Consider the following 17,272-nt stretch of genomic DNA (forward strand, 5'->3'; position numbering starts at 1 on the left):
CACTTTATATACATCTAGGGGTGTATGGTACCCACACTTTATATACACATCAGGGGTGTATAGTACACACACTTTATATACACATCAGGGGTGTATAGTACACACACTTTATATATACATCAGGGGTGTATAGTACACACACTTTATATACACATCAGGGGTGTATAGTAAACACACTTTATATACACATCAGGGGTGTATAGTACACATACTTTATATACACATCAGGGGTGTATAGTACACACGCTTTATATATACATCAGGGGTGTATAGTACACACGCTTTATATATACATCAGGGGTGTATAGTACACACACTTTATATACACATCAGGGGTGTATAGTACACACTTTATATACACATCAGGGGTGTATAGTACACGCACTTTATATACATCAGGAGTGTATTGTACACACACTTTATATATACACATCAGGGGTGTATAGTACACACTTTATATACACATCAGGGGTGTATAGTACACATACTTTATATACACATCAGGGGTGTATAGTACACACGCTTTATATATACATCAGGGGTGTATAGTACACACGCTTTATATATACATCAGGGGTGTATAGTACACACACTTTATATACACATCAGGGGTGTATAGTACACACTTTATATACACATCAGGGGTGTATAGTACACGCACTTTATATACATCAGGGGTGTATTGTACACACACTTTATATATACACATCAGGGGTGTATAGTACACACTTTATATACACATCAGGGGTGTATAGTACACACACTTTATATATACATCAGGGGTGTATAGTACACACACTTTATATACATCAGGGGTGTATAGTACACACACTTTATATACACATCAGGGGTGTGTAGTACACACACTTTATATACACATTAGGGGTGTATAGTACACACACTTTATATACATCAGGGGTGTATAGTACACACACTTTATATACATCAGGGGTGTATAGTACACGCGCTTTATATACATCAGGGGTGTATTGTACACACACTTTATATATACACATCAGGGGTGTATAGTACACACTTTATATACACATCAGGGGTGTATAGTACACACACTTTATATATACACATCAGGGGTGTATAGTACACACACTTTATATACCCATCAGGGGTGTATAGTACACACACTTTATATACATCAGGGGTGTATTGTACACACACTTTATATATACACATCAGGGGTGTATAGTACACACACTTTATATATACACATCAGGGGTGTATAGTACACACACTTTATATATACACATCAGGGGTGTATAGTACACACACTTTATATACCCATCAGGGGTGTATAGTACACACACTTTATATACATCAGGGGTGTATTGTACACACACTTTATATATACACATCAGGGGTGTATTGTACACACACTTTATATATACACATCAGGGGTGTATAGTACACACACTTTATATATACACATCAGGGGTGTATAGTACACACACTTTATATATACATCAGGGGTGTATAGTACACACACTTTATATATACATCAGGGGTGTATAGTACACACACTTTATATACACATCAGGGGTGTATAGTACACACTTTATATACACATCAGGGGTGTATAATACACACTTTATATATACATCAGGGGTGTATAGTACACACACTTTATATACACATCAGGGGTGTATAGTACACACTTTATATATACATCAGGGGTGTATAGTACACACACTTTATATACATCAGGGGTGTATAGTACACACACTTTATATATACATCAGGGGTGTATAGTACACACACTTTATATACACATCAGGGGTGTATAGTACACACGCTTTATATATACATCAGGGGTGTATAGTACACACGCTTTATATATACATCAGGGGTGTATAGTACACACACTTTATATACACATCAGGGGTGTATAGTACACACTTTATATACACATCAGGGGTGTATAGTACACGCACTTTATATACATCAGGAGTGTATTGTACACACACTTTATATATACACATCAGGGGTGTATAGTACACACTTTATATACACATCAGGGGTGTATAGTACACATACTTTATATACACATCAGGGGTGTATAGTACACACGCTTTATATATACATCAGGGGTGTATAGTACACACGCTTTATATATACATCAGGGGTGTATAGTACACACACTTTATATACACATCAGGGGTGTATAGTACACACTTTATATACACATCAGGGGTGTATAGTACACGCACTTTATATACATCAGGGGTGTATTGTACACACACTTTATATATACACATCAGGGGTGTATAGTACACACTTTATATACACATCAGGGGTGTATAGTACACACACTTTATATATACATCAGGGGTGTATAGTACACACACTTTATATACATCAGGGGTGTATAGTACACACACTTTATATACACATCAGGGGTGTGTAGTACACACACTTTATATACACATTAGGGGTGTATAGTACACACACTTTATATACATCAGGGGTGTATAGTACACACACTTTATATACATCAGGGGTGTATAGTACACGCGCTTTATATACATCAGGAGTGTATTGTACACACACTTTATATATACACATCAGGGGTGTATAGTACACACTTTATATACACATCAGGGGTGTATAGTACACACACTTTATATATACACATCAGGGGTGTATAGTACACACACTTTATATACCCATCAGGGGTGTATAGTACACACACTTTATATACATCAGGGGTGTATTGTACACACACTTTATATATACACATCAGGGGTGTATAGTACACACACTTTATATATACACATCAGGGGTGTATAGTACACACACTTTATATATACACATCAGGGGTGTATAGTACACACACTTTATATACCCATCAGGGGTGTATAGTACACACACTTTATATACATCAGGGGTGTATTGTACACACACTTTATATATACACATCAGGGGTGTATTGTACACACACTTTATATATACACATCAGGGGTGTATAGTACACACACTTTATATATACACATCAGGGGTGTATAGTACACACACTTTATATATACATCAGGGGTGTATAGTACACACACTTTATATATACATCAGGGGTGTATAGTACACACAGTTTATATACACATCAGGGGTGTATAGTACACACTTTATATACACATCAGGGGTGTATAATACACACTTTATATATACATCAGGGGTGTATAGTACACACACTTTATATACACATCAGGGGTGTATAGTACACACTTTATATATACATCAGGGGTGTATAGTACACACACTTTATATACATCAGGGGTGTATAGTACACACACTTTATATATACATCAGGGGTGTATAGTACACACACTTTATATACACATCAGGGGTGTATAGTACACACACTTTATATACACATCAGGGATGTATAGTACACACACTTTATATATACATCAGGGGTGTATAGTACACACTTTATATACACATCAGGGGTGTATAGTACACACTTTATATACATCAGGGATGTATAGTACACACACTTTATATATACATCAGGGGTGTATAGTACACACACTTTATATATACATCAGGGGTGTATAGTACACACTTTATATACATCAGGGATGTATAGTACACACACTTTATATATACATCAGGGGTGTATAGTACACACTTTATATACACATCAGGGGTGTATAGTACACACTTTATATACATCAGGGATGTATAGTACACACACTTTATATACACATCAGGGATGTATAGTACACACACTTTATATATACATCAGGGGTGTATAGTACACACTTTATATACACATCAGGGGTGTATAGTACACACTTTATATACATCAGGGATGTATAGTACACACACTTTATATACATCAGGGGTGTATAGTACACACTTTATATACATCAGGGGTGTATAGTACACACACTTTATATATACATCAGGGGTGTATAGTACACACTTTATATACACATCAGGGGTGTATAGTACACACTTTATATACACATCAGGGGTGTATAGTACACACACTTTATATACATCAGGGGTGTATAATACACACTTTATATACACATCAGGGGTGTATAGTACACACTTTATATACATCAGGGGTGTATAATACACACTTTATATACACATCAGGGGTGTATAGTACACACTTTATATACACATCAGGGGTGTATAATACACACACTTTATATACACATCAGGGGTGTATAATACACACTTTATATACACATCAGGGGTGTATAGTACACACTTTATATACACATCAGGGGTGTATAATACACACACTTTATATACACATCAGGGGTGTATAATACACACACTTTATATATACATCAGGGGTGTATAGTACACACACTTTATATATACATCAGGGGTGTATAGTACACACACTTTATATATACATCAGGGGTGTATAGTACACACACTTTATTTATACATCAGGGGTGTATAGTACACACATTTTAGATACATCAGGGGTGTATAGTACACACACTTTATATACACATTAGGGGTGTATAGTACACACACTTTATATATACATCAGGGGTGTAAAGTACACACTTTATATACACATCAATGGTGTATAGTACACACTTTATATACACATCAGGGGTGTATAGTACACACTTTATATATACATCAGTGGTTTTTAGTATACACACTTTATATACATCTAGGGGTGTATGGTACACACACTTTATATACACATCAGGGGTGTATAGTACACACACTTTATATACACATCAGGGGTGTATAGTACACACACTTTATATATACATCAGGGGTGTATAGTACACACACTTTATATACACATCAGGGGTGTATAGTACACACACTTTATATACACATCAGGGGTGTATAGTACACATACTTTATATACACATCAGGGGTGTATAGTACACACACTTTATATATACATCAGGGGTGTATAGTACACACGCTTTATATATACATCAGGGGTGTATAGTACACACACTTTATATACACATCAGGGGTGTATAGTACGCACTTTATATACACATCAGGGGTGTATAGTACACGCGCTTTATATACATCAGGGGTGTATTGTACACACACTTTATATATACACATCAGGGGTGTATAGTACACACTTTATATACACATCAGGGGTGTATAGTACACACACTTTATATATACATCAGGGGTGTATAGTACACGCACTTTATATACATCAGGGGTGTATAGTACACACACTTTATATACACATCAGGGGTGTGTAGTACACACACTTTATATACACATTAGGGGTGTATAGTACACACACTTTATATACATCAGGGGTGTATAGTACACACACTTTATATACATCAGGGGTGTATAGTACACACGCTTTATATACATCAGGGGTGTATTGTACACACACTTTATATATACACATCAGGGGTGTATAGTACACACTTTATATACACATCAGGGGTGTATAGTACACACACTTTATATATACACATCAGGGGTGTATAGTACACACACTTTATATACCCATCAGGGGTGTATAGTACACACACTTTATATACATCAGGGGTGTATTGTACACACACTTTATATATACACATCAGGGGTGTATAGTACACACACTTTATATATACACATCAGGGGTGTATAGTACACACACTTTATATATACATCAGGGGTGTATAGTACACACACTTTATATACCCATCAGGGGTGTATAGTACACACACTTTATATACATCAGGGGTGTATTGTACACACACTTTATATATACACATCAGGGGTGTATAGTACACACACTTTATATATACACATCAGGGGTGTATAGTACACACACTTTATATACACATCAGGGGTGTATAGTACACACACTTTATATACCCATCAGGGGTGTATAGTACACACACTTTATATACATCAGGGGTGTATTGTACACACACTTTATATATACACATCAGGGGTGTATAGTACACACTTTATATACACATCAGGGGTGTATAGTACACACACTTTATATATACACATCAGGGGTGTATAGTACACACACTTTATATACCCATCAGGGGTGTATAGTACACACTTTATATACACATCAGGGGTGTATAGTACACACACTTTATATACATCAGGGGTGTATAGTACACACACTTTATATACCCATCAGGGGTGTATAGTACACGCGCTTTATATACATCAGGGGTGTATTGTACACACACTTTATATATACACATCAGGGGTGTATAGTACACACTTTATATACACATCAGGGGTGTATAGTACACACACTTTATATACACACATCAGGGGTGTATAGTACACACACTTTATATACCCATCAGGGGTGTATAGTACACACACTTTATATATACATCAGGGGTGAATAGTACACACACTTTATATATACATCAGGGGTGAATAGTACACACACTTTATATATACATCAGGGGTGTATAGTATACACTTTATATATACATCAGGGGTGAATAGTACACACACTTTATATACATCAGGGGTGAATAGTACACACACTTTATATACATCAGGGGTGTATAGTACACACACTTTATATACACATCAGGGGTGTATAGTACACACACTTTATATACACACCAGGGGTGTATAGTACACACACTTTATATACACATTAGGGGATTATACACAGAATATTCTCATTTTACTAACTGACCTAGCCAAGATTTAAGCATGTATGAAAGTCCATCAATTTTCCAAAGTGATGTTGAATTCACAGATTTGGAAAGCTTGTTGGATGTTGATGATGACTTATTTTGATGTTTTCTTAGAGAAAACAACATGATGTCAGTATTATGGTGAAGTCACATACAGGGTTCTAGCCAGAGTGAATACTCAAATTGATACACAAGTTGTAATCATTATTGAAATAATGCAACTCACGTGAAAGATGCTTTGCTTTTAAAGTGATTATTGCTCAATGGGTATTTTGGAATGATGTTGAATTCTTGAAATCAATCCTTCAGTATATTAAAGTGTCTTTAAAACTGCTAATAACAACAAAATTCTCATACATATGATTTTTGATGCACTGATTTGTAACAACTGAGGACTATTATTTAAATAATTCATTGTGAAGCCTCTTTCTTAGTGTGTATCAGTTTGAGTTTGATATGTACATATTATATACTGTATTTATCTAGTAATAAGCTCATGTCTGGTAATAAGCCCATGTCTGGTAATAAGCCTGTGTCTTGTAATAAGCCCATGTCTTGTTATAAACCCATGTCTGAAGCCCATATCTGGTAATAAACCTGTGTCTTGTAATAAGCCCATGTCTGGTAATAAACCTGTGTCTTGTAATAAGCCCATGTCTGGTAATAAACCTGTGTCTTGTAATAAGCCCATGTATGACAATTAGCCTGTGTCTTGTAATAAGCCCATGTATGACAATTAGCCTGTGTCTTGTAATAAGCCCATGTCTAGTAATAAGCCTGTGTCTTGTAATAAGCCCATGTCTGGTAATAAACATGTGTCTTGTAATAAGCCCATGTCTGACAATAAGCCTGTGTCTTGTAAAAATTCATATCTGGCAATAAGCCCACCTATTTATATTATAGTTCAGGAAATATACTAACAATTAAATGCTATTTTCCATTTTCATTGTCCTTCAAGTAGCCTACTTCATACTTGTGTTTGCCCCCCTCCCTCCCAAACCTCCACCCCAACCCCCAGGGCTTATAACTGGATAAATACAGTAAAACATCATTACTTATATCACATCTAACTGCATTGTTTGATACAAGATTTAGACTATTGTTTGTATGTGAGACCCTGAATTTTGTTCCTGGTTTTTAGTTTAGACAATTAGCCCTGATTTTTGCCTGGTGTTTTTGTTTTTGCAGGATCATAGCGAGTACACTATTCTATGCCCACCCTATCGTCGGATTCGGGCCAGTGTACTATACCTACAACATTCTCTTGATCTCCTTGCAAATTCTGCATTGTGTATGGACAGTGCTGATAATCCGCGTCTTATATTTTGGGTGGTACAAAAATCGAAAGGTAAAATTTACTGGTTTGCTGGGAAAACCTCCTAGAAGCATGGAGCACACAGTTTACACAAATCTTATTTTTGATTTTTTAAGTGGTGGTATTTTTTTCTCCTATAATTATATATCAAATCATGAATTATTTAATTTGGTGTTTTAATTGATTTAATATTTTCAGATACATTTTTTTAGTATTTTTTGTTGTTTTTTTTTGTCCAAAGAGATGCACTGGCTGTTTCAGATAGTGGAACAGGGAGATAATAATCAATTATAACTCTACAAAGTAGTTATTTAATAGCTACTTGCCTGGAAGGGGGAAAGATGATTGATACAAATCCATAAAAAAGTGAATACTTATTACATTCTTCTGTCAAGTTTTGTTCCCTTCTAGCTCTGCTAAAGATAAGGATAAAATGTTTATTGACTTTCTTACATACCTGATACTTTCTGTAAAATAAACATCCGGCTGAACTCTGGACTAATAGTCACGTCCCTTGTCTGCGATATATGTTTAGACTTTCTGCATGGTTGTTGTCTTTTGATCTTTTGGATTTCTTTTTCATGTTTAGTTGTTGTATCTTGTTTCTAAACATGTTGCATCATGTTTATGTTTTTTTTTTATTTCTTCTTTATTCCATTTCAAAATTTGCAGAGAAAAAAAAAACAACCTCTCTGACATATTTTCTGTAGGAATTCAGTATTTTTGCTTAGGTTTTTAACAGCATTCATAAAAAATCAGAGAACAGTAACAGCAAATAATACTTTGCTTGAGATGCAGGCATGAGCTTTCTTGCTACAGTTTCTGGATAACTTCATTCAGGGCTTGATAATTATAGCTAGGAAACCTTGTTGAGAAATTCAGGGTATTAAATAAAAAAAAATAATAGAATAATTATATATTTTCTAAATGTAAGAAATATGAATTCTCACTTAAGGCCATAGGTACCTTAATGTAATGGAGTGTACCTTATTAAAAAAAAACCTTCTTACAAGAAAGAGTTCCAAACTAAGAAATCATGCTATTGAGTGAATGATTTCAGCTTTGTGAATTTGTGGGCCCAGATTCATAATACACTCACGTATAATGAAAAGTAACGGAGATAACTATAGCATGAATCGCATGTATAATGTGCAGGGTAGTAGATATTCTTAAGGGAGATAACTCTACAGAAATGATTGGTTAAATGTGTGAGGTAATTTATATCCTCAAGGGAGATAACTCCTGAATTCATAGTAAAATGTGTAAGGTAGTAATATTCTTTTGGGAGGAAACCACACAAAACAGTTAACCGGAAAACCTGATAATCCTCCTAAGCCTCTAGTATATAGCATACATATGTCCTTAAAGGAGATAATTCTAACACTAATAACAGATATAAGTTTATTTTAAAGGAAAATAACTAACACAAGTAACAGATATACCATATAAAGTATATGTAATGTATCCGTACGGGAGACAACTAACGCAAATAACATATAATGTGTAAGGTAGGATATAGACTTAATACATTTTTATCCAGGACTGAAGAGGTCTTTACTACAAGGTTTCTCTTTCTTACATTGCCTAATATGTCATTTAGGGGAAACCGGTGAACTTGTTAACATCCAGTTTGTTCTGATGAAATAGCATATAGTCCTCTCAATTGTACATCTAATACATTACTATAGCCATTAAGATGTAGAGCGAGTTAAATATGTATAAATATGAGGCTAGTATACCATAATTATGTTAATGCAGTAGTACTTTACCATTCACTCGTATTAGAATAGATTGATCATATGAAACATTTATATTGCGCCCCATATATGTCTACATATAGGAATTTGCATGGATATCTTTGAGAAGTCGTGTGATGTTAGGACACAGCATCATGGAAATGAATGTACTAATACCTGTATACCATCCCTTACCCAAAGATCCAGGGCATGCTTAGCATCCTCGCTCCACCTAACCATAAATAAATTGTATCTAAAAAGTGGACAATGCAAGTATTCTTTCTCTCTTGACAATGAAAAATGTCCAAATACTCAATTATGTAGACTACTTGTTTCCTCGAAAGGAAAGAAAAGGATTACATAGAAAGTTTTTGAAAGTGTTTGAGAAGGTTTAGTTTGGTATTGTTTTACCTCCTATTAAAGCAAAAAGGTCATTTAAGGATGGGGACAATGAAGGACAGGGTCATTTAAGGACACGGTCACTGAAGGCTTGGGACACTGAAGGACAAATTCCATGAAGGACAGTTTCATAAGGATGGGGTCACTAAAGGACAGGTTCACTGAAGAATGGGGTCACTGAAGGACGGGGTCACTGAAGAATGGGGTCACTGAAGGACGGGGTCACTGAAGGACGGGGTCACTGAAGGACGGGGTCACTGAAGAATGGGGTCACTGAAGGACGGGGTCACTGAAGGACGGGGTCACTGAAGGATGGGGTCACTGAAGAATGGGGTCACTGAAGGACGGAGTCATTGAAAGATGGTGTCACTGAAGGATAGTCTCGCTGAATGAAGGACAGGTGACTTTAGGACGGGGTCACTGAAGGATGGTCTCGCTGAAGGATGGGGTCACTGAAAGAGGGGTCACTGAAGGGTAAGGGTCACTGAATAACGGTGTCACTGAAGGATCAGGGTCACTGAAGAATGGGGTCACTGAAGGACGGGGTCACTGTAGTATGGTGTCACTATAGAATGAGGTCAGGGAAGTATGGGGTCACTGAAGGACATGGTAACTGAAAGACGGGGTCACTGAAGGAAGGGGTCTTTGAAAGACAGGGTCACTGAAGGATCAGGGTCACTGAAGAATGGGGTCACTGAAGGACGGGGTCACTGAAGGACGGGGTCACTGTAGTATGGTGTCACTATAGAATGAGGTCAGGGAAGTATGGGGTCACTGAAGGACATGGTAACTGAAAGACGGGGTCACTGAAGGAAGGGGTCTTTGAAAGACAGGGTCACTGAAGGACAGGGTCACCGAAAAACGGGGTCACTGAAGGCCGGGTCACTAAGGACAGGGTCACTGAAAGACGGGGTCACTGAAGGCCGGGGTCATTGAAAGACTGGGTCACTGAAGGACAGGGTCACTGAAAGAAGGGGTCACTGAAGGACGGGGTCATTGAAAGACGGGGTCACTGAAGGATCTTTGTTTGTTTGTTTTTGTTTAACGTCCTATTAACAGCCAGGGTCATTTAAGGACGTTTTGGAGGTGGAGTACCTGGAGAAAAACCACTGACATATGGTCAGTACCGGGCAACTGTCCCAATTGGGTTTCGAACTCGCCACCCAGAGGTGGAGGGCTAGTGATAAAGTGTCGGAACACCTTAACCACTTGGCCACTACTGAAGGCAGGGTCACTGAAGGACAGGATCACTGAATGCCATCACACTTGAATTCCACACTGGGTAGCATGGCTTCCTTCTGGTTACATACTGACAACAAAAGAAGAAAAATGCTTTGCTTGTAATAAAGCAGGTGCAGTAGATATTTGATGTAAATGTAAACTTTATGTATTTTACAACAATTATAAGACATGTTATGCAGCTGATATTAATGATGTTTGCTGGCCTGAAAGGCGTTCAGGTGGTCTTAGTGTGGGAGGAAAGCGGAGTTCCTGAAGAATACCCAGGTGGTAGAACAGGTGACCCCATACCTTTTTACGTCGGGGAATCAAACCATGGCCGCCTCGGTAAAAGGCAAGTGTGTAACCACTGAGCCTCCCGACCATCAATTTATTTGATATTTGATCATTAAGATTTTCCTGTCTCCACAAAAAGTTATTTATAGTCTTCAAACTTGCAATAGGAGCTAAAACACTCCCATGCTTCATACCAGTTGTTCACGCTTCTTTTGCTAGCAGTGTACAATATCAAAACACAGACTCACTGCATACTTAAATCTACATATTAGTTAACTCTCAGCATTCTATTTACGTATTATAAACGTACAAGTGTCTCAGTTTCACTCCTTACGAAAGAGGAAAGTACATATGAAAGAATTTTCTGGGAACAATTTCATTGAAAAGATATATTATTAAAAATTTCTGGAATGGATGAGATGTAATGTATTTTATTATTTCATAACAGGATGAGCTTAATGGGAGTACCACTAATGGGATAAAACATATCAGGTTTGTTTGTTAGGTTTGGGGTAACTCGCTCTACTCCCCCAATTACAACAGAAATCATTTCTATATGAATATCGGGATCAGATATGTTTTAACTGGTCAATGTTTTTCTAATAGAAAAAATAACAAACGTTAAAAATTATAAAGGTAAAAAAGAGGCAACATATTTATAACAAATAGATTTTGAAGTAGAAATCTCAGATTGCAGGAAAGTTTAGTAAAAAAATTCCACCAGATGGAGAAGTTTAGGTATTTATTCTCTCATTCTTGCTGCTCTTACATGTCACCTGTAAGCTCAGGCTTCTTTGTCTCCCCCTGGAGATATTAGCACTTCAAACTGTCAAAATTTTTCATAGTGCTGCCCTCTCTTTCTGTTCTATTTTGTGTCGAAGTTATCTATCTTTGTACCTTTTCTTTCTGTACTATTTTCTGTCGGAGTTATCTCTCTTTGTTCTTTAGGATTGTGTTGGATATATTCTAGTAGGAGTTGTCCCCCTTAGTACTTCTGTCTGATGGCTAGTGCATTGGTTGTTTTGCTTTGCTTTTCATTTATAAAATACAAAAAAAAAAAAGAAAAAAAATGTAGATAATGAAAAAAAAGTAACTTAATGTCCACATTTAACATTTGCTACTGCTGAATATTTGTGTTGATACACAAGATTGCTGTAAACTGTGTCCTTGATCAAACTTCGAGGTTTTTTCTGCCCATCACATTAGGTGATGGATGCTTGTGCACACCCCAACTGCTCATATTTCTAACCTATACTCACTATATACTATACTCACTATATACCTCTTAAATATATCTGGCCTTGCATATTGTTGGTTATTTAATTATAGTAAGCTACCTGAATTTTATTTTTCTTGGATATTTAGTTTAGGATTCATATGTAAGACCCATAGATTTGATAGTGATATCAGTGTTTGATAAAACCACGACTAAAGTTTAACAACTGCATGATAAATTGTATTTATTACATGTATATCAGTATGATAAAGATAATATGTTACTAGGTCAATACAAATATAGTTCACAAAGTGTTCACCATCATCACGTAAATAGAATTCATGGTTTTCAAATCTGCAGCTCCACTTTTGATGGAATAATATTCAACAATTTTCAAAAGTTGTTTCTTTAAAATAGTCTATCATATTCTGTAAAAGGCAATTTTAACATAATTGAATCTAAGTATTCTGACTACATGTTAATTGTATTTTTTGATGTATTTTCCCCCAGGTTGTAATATTTGAGTCATCGCTTTGATCAGATCCCTGGCCCCGTGAGGTCCTCCCATCAGGCAATACAGAGAGACACTCTCAATTCATAAATCAAAATGTAGTGGAGAATTTTGTTTACCTTGAATGGTGAGCTGTATATATATAGATTATCAGCTGTTGACATGATGTTTGGTGTCAAGGCAATCTGATAATTCTCAAAAGTTCAAATTTCACAAAGTCAAATCACACAGATTGCATAATGTGTAAATGTAGAAAAGAGGATTGATAACAGAAGTATCCCCCCCCAAAAAAAAAAAAAAATCATAATTTCAGAAGACATAATTTGATAAACAACAAAATGATAACATGTGTTTAGTAACATTTAATTTAAGGTAAGCTTGATATTCTGTCTCGATTAAGTACCACTGAATACGAGGTAAACTTGATAAATTCTGCCTCGATTAAGTACCATTGAATACAAGGTAAGCTCGATAAATTCGGCCTCATTTAGACTTAGGTCTTGTTTCAACATCATCTAAGGATGATGTAATCAGCTGGGGTTACAAAGTGTTGTACTATACATAGATAGGTTTCCGTGATCGTTTGATCTATGTACCTATACAACTTGAACTCTCCTCAAATGGTATGACAGTACATTATACATGTCAAGTACAGACTTCAGTCATGTATATGTCTCTTGTCACTCTGGAGAACTGAAGGTTATAACTTCTATAAATCGTTAATAAATCTGTCACATACAGAAATGTTATTTTATTAAAAGCAGTAATTTCCTATCAAATCTCAGTGTTTTACTAGGTTATTTAATAAGTCAGACTTTTGAAATTAAGCTATTTTCACACTGTGAGAATGCTCTCAAAAACATATGTGTCCAGCTGTAAGATTTCACGGACTCTTACTGTATAATAAAATCTTTATTTACTTATTTACTGAAATCATTCCATCTGTATAATTTTCTGATTTTCATCTGATAGGAAGGATTTCCCCACCTCAAATACAAATGCACGCAAATTACAGAGAAAAAACAAAGAATTTACAAAAAAGGGGGGGGGGGGGAATAAAAAATTGGATGCTGCAGGTATAATGAATAAAATATAGCATTGTTAAAAGAATCAGACAACAGGCTAAGCCTATATAAGTCTTATTTAGTTCACATATAACCCAGTTAATTAAGATCTTCAGAATGTTATTTTTCCCCAATGTGGCATCTTTGAAGGAAATTCTAATAAAAAAAATTCTGCTTACTTGCTTGTGGGAAAAAAAATCATGAAGTGACTGATTAGCTTGACTTGTCGTTCTATTTCCACCTCATCAAGGCCTTGTCTGCCCTTAGCTTGACTTGTTGTTCTATTTCCACCTCACAAGGCCTTTTCTGCCCTTAGCTTGCACTAGATATATGCATGCTTTTGTAACTGTTTGGTTTGTTGTGTCTTGTCTTTGTGTTTCATATCTTAAATTGTTTTTTACTAATTACTAAGTAACTTTGTGTGTGGACCATTTCTACCTTTTAGATTCAATATTTCCACCCTTCTTAATTCCGATTCACTGTGTGATTGTGTGAGTTGGTTTTTTTTTACAGGTCCCACGGGTACCAATAATGGTATTCGGCACATCTGTACCATAGGTATAGTGTGTGAATGGGTACTACAGTAAAATTATACAACATTCAAGTCAACAGGTCTTCAATACAGATGTGTCCTTACAATGGGTCACAACATTTTAATTCTGTTTTAGAGTGTTCATAATGAACATGATAAAAAAAACAGTATTATTTAGGCAGGACATTTCTCTCCAACACAACTTACAGACAGCAGTGCCAACCATGAAACCACTGTGCTTAGATCACAGTGCAGTGAGACCACTTCTTATGGCATCATCCTCATCATCGCTTTTAAAATTCCTTCACAATTATTAAAACTCCTGTAATCTTAACAAATCTGAAAAAAGATTCACTGACAAAATTCATAAACATACTGAAAATATTCTGATTTTGTTTTTTTTTTTTTTTACTAAGAAAAAATATGTTGGAATTTTAAAATTGATGTGTATGAAATTGATCGCATTTGAAAAGGTTTCACTGCAATGCGTCTTGGCCAAACAGTATATGATGAAATGTATATCCGTATGCTCTGTTGATTTTTTTCTAGGGTGATCTACTCTACCTACTTTGAGTTACCTATACTAGTGGGAAATTTCCCCGCCGTGTATATGTTTAACGCGATGCTATGCCTACTGCTGGTATTGCATGCCTATTGGTTCTCCCTCATCGTCAAGGTGACATACGACGTCCTCACAAACACTGGAGAGGTATATACTGCAAATTTGTGTCTTCTGACCGCCGGTCACTGCTGCAGACCACTGGTCCAAGGCATGCTTCACCAACCGTGATTAGTGATTTTATGGCCGTTTTTTTTTTTTTTTTCTCTCTTGCTTTTTTGTTGTTAGTTTTGATGCCAGAAATGTAGGTGAGTTTATGCAGTTTGTGATGTAGCATCTGTCGTCTGCCTGTTGGCTTTTCATTTATAAGACTAAGAATCCAGAATGGACCTGTTAATTTTGATAAGACTTTGTGCATCCCTTGGCCAAGTGAGATCCAGGTGTTATACAGTCAAACTTTGTATTCTGGTAACTTATAGACCCAGTTTAACGCGAATGTAAAATTTCAGTTCTGTTAGTGAAGATTTCGATAAAAATTAAGATACTTGGTTGCAAGGCACCAAGCTTACAGATATATACAATGTAGGTAATGTTTTTATCAAGGGAAAGAAAGGGTCAATATTGAAACACTACTTTGGTGGTATGAATGAGGATATTTCAACCTATTTAGAGTTTAAAAAGATATGTAGGCCAAGGGACACAACATGTGTATAGTAACATGTACTCTACAAAAAACTGGAAAGCTTGTGAGCTCTTTTGGTCCTGTAGACTATATGCATAAATCATTGTCACATGATGGACTGCTCAGATCAATTTTCTTCTGTGGTGGGGCCATCTATCGTGGAACAGTACTGGATAAATTGTCCTCTATTCCATAGGTGGACTAGCTTAGTCTTAGCGAAGAAATTGAGGAGTCTTTCTCAAATTTCATATTTAGGTGAAGAACTTGAGATTTGAACACTAGACATTTCATTGCAATATTTGAAATGGAGGATCTTTCCCTAAGTTAATATGTCCCTTTCCAATGGTCTTTGAAAGAACTTATAATTTATAATAGGAAAATGGTCATGCAGTGGCCATCTTGGATTTTGTCAAAGTTTGTTATTGCTATCTCTCCAGGCGTATTTGATGGATCTTCTATAAAGTTTGGAGTTGTTCATTTTCATACCTCGCCCAACAAAGGTTGGCAGGGTTATATACAAACAGTTTCCATCTGTACGTCCCAGGGCATTTCCTGATTGTATCTCTGAAACCAATTGAGTTATATTTTGACACAGTTTTCCAATTCAATATTTTTTCATGGATACCATGAGAAAAAATTGTCAACATCACAGATTTCAGCATTTCCAGAGCATATCGCCAAAACAGTTTGAGATAACTTCAGAAAACTTTCTAGACACTTCAATCAAGTTATCTAGTAATGCCTTTTCCTATGCAACATTTTTCAGTTTCAATTATTTCATGGTTATTATTGAAACAGTCACAATCACTGATTTCTGAGTTTCTAGTGTATATAAAAAATCGTTCAAGATAACTTCACAAATTCAATTGCACACATCCATCTTGTGTTCAAGTAGTGCCTTCTGCTATAGAGGAGTTTCTTATTTAGATATTTCTTTGGTTACCATGGAAACAAGTTTTCAAAACAACAGATTTAAGCATATCGAGAGCATATATATCTAGATCATTTCAAATAATTCCACAAATTTCCTACAAACATCAATTGAGTTGTCTAGAAGCACTTTCTGCTGTGGAGGAGTTTTAGCTAGTGATATTTCTTTGGT

General features: G+C 36.0%; 1 protein-coding gene across 4 annotated transcripts in view; it reads left to right on the forward strand.

Moving 5' to 3' along the window:
- Positions 1–17,272, forward strand: part of LOC117343242 (ceramide synthase 2-like) — an 84,787-nt gene that overhangs the window by 55,145 nt on the left and 12,370 nt on the right. For 3 of the 4 annotated variants that reach the window (XM_033905583.1, XM_033905584.1, XM_033905581.1), the window contains one exon: positions 15,479–15,638. In XM_033905583.1, the coding sequence (XP_033761474.1) occupies positions 15,479–15,638 (160 nt within the window). Of the gene's footprint in view, positions 1–7,829; positions 7,990–15,478; positions 15,639–17,272 lie in introns of all 4 variants that reach the window. The other variant, XM_033905582.1, reaches the window with a different exon arrangement.

This window comes from Pecten maximus, chromosome 15 (assembly GCF_902652985.1).
Source record: "Pecten maximus chromosome 15, xPecMax1.1, whole genome shotgun sequence".
NCBI classification, from domain to species: domain Eukaryota; kingdom Metazoa; phylum Mollusca; class Bivalvia; order Pectinida; family Pectinidae; genus Pecten; species Pecten maximus.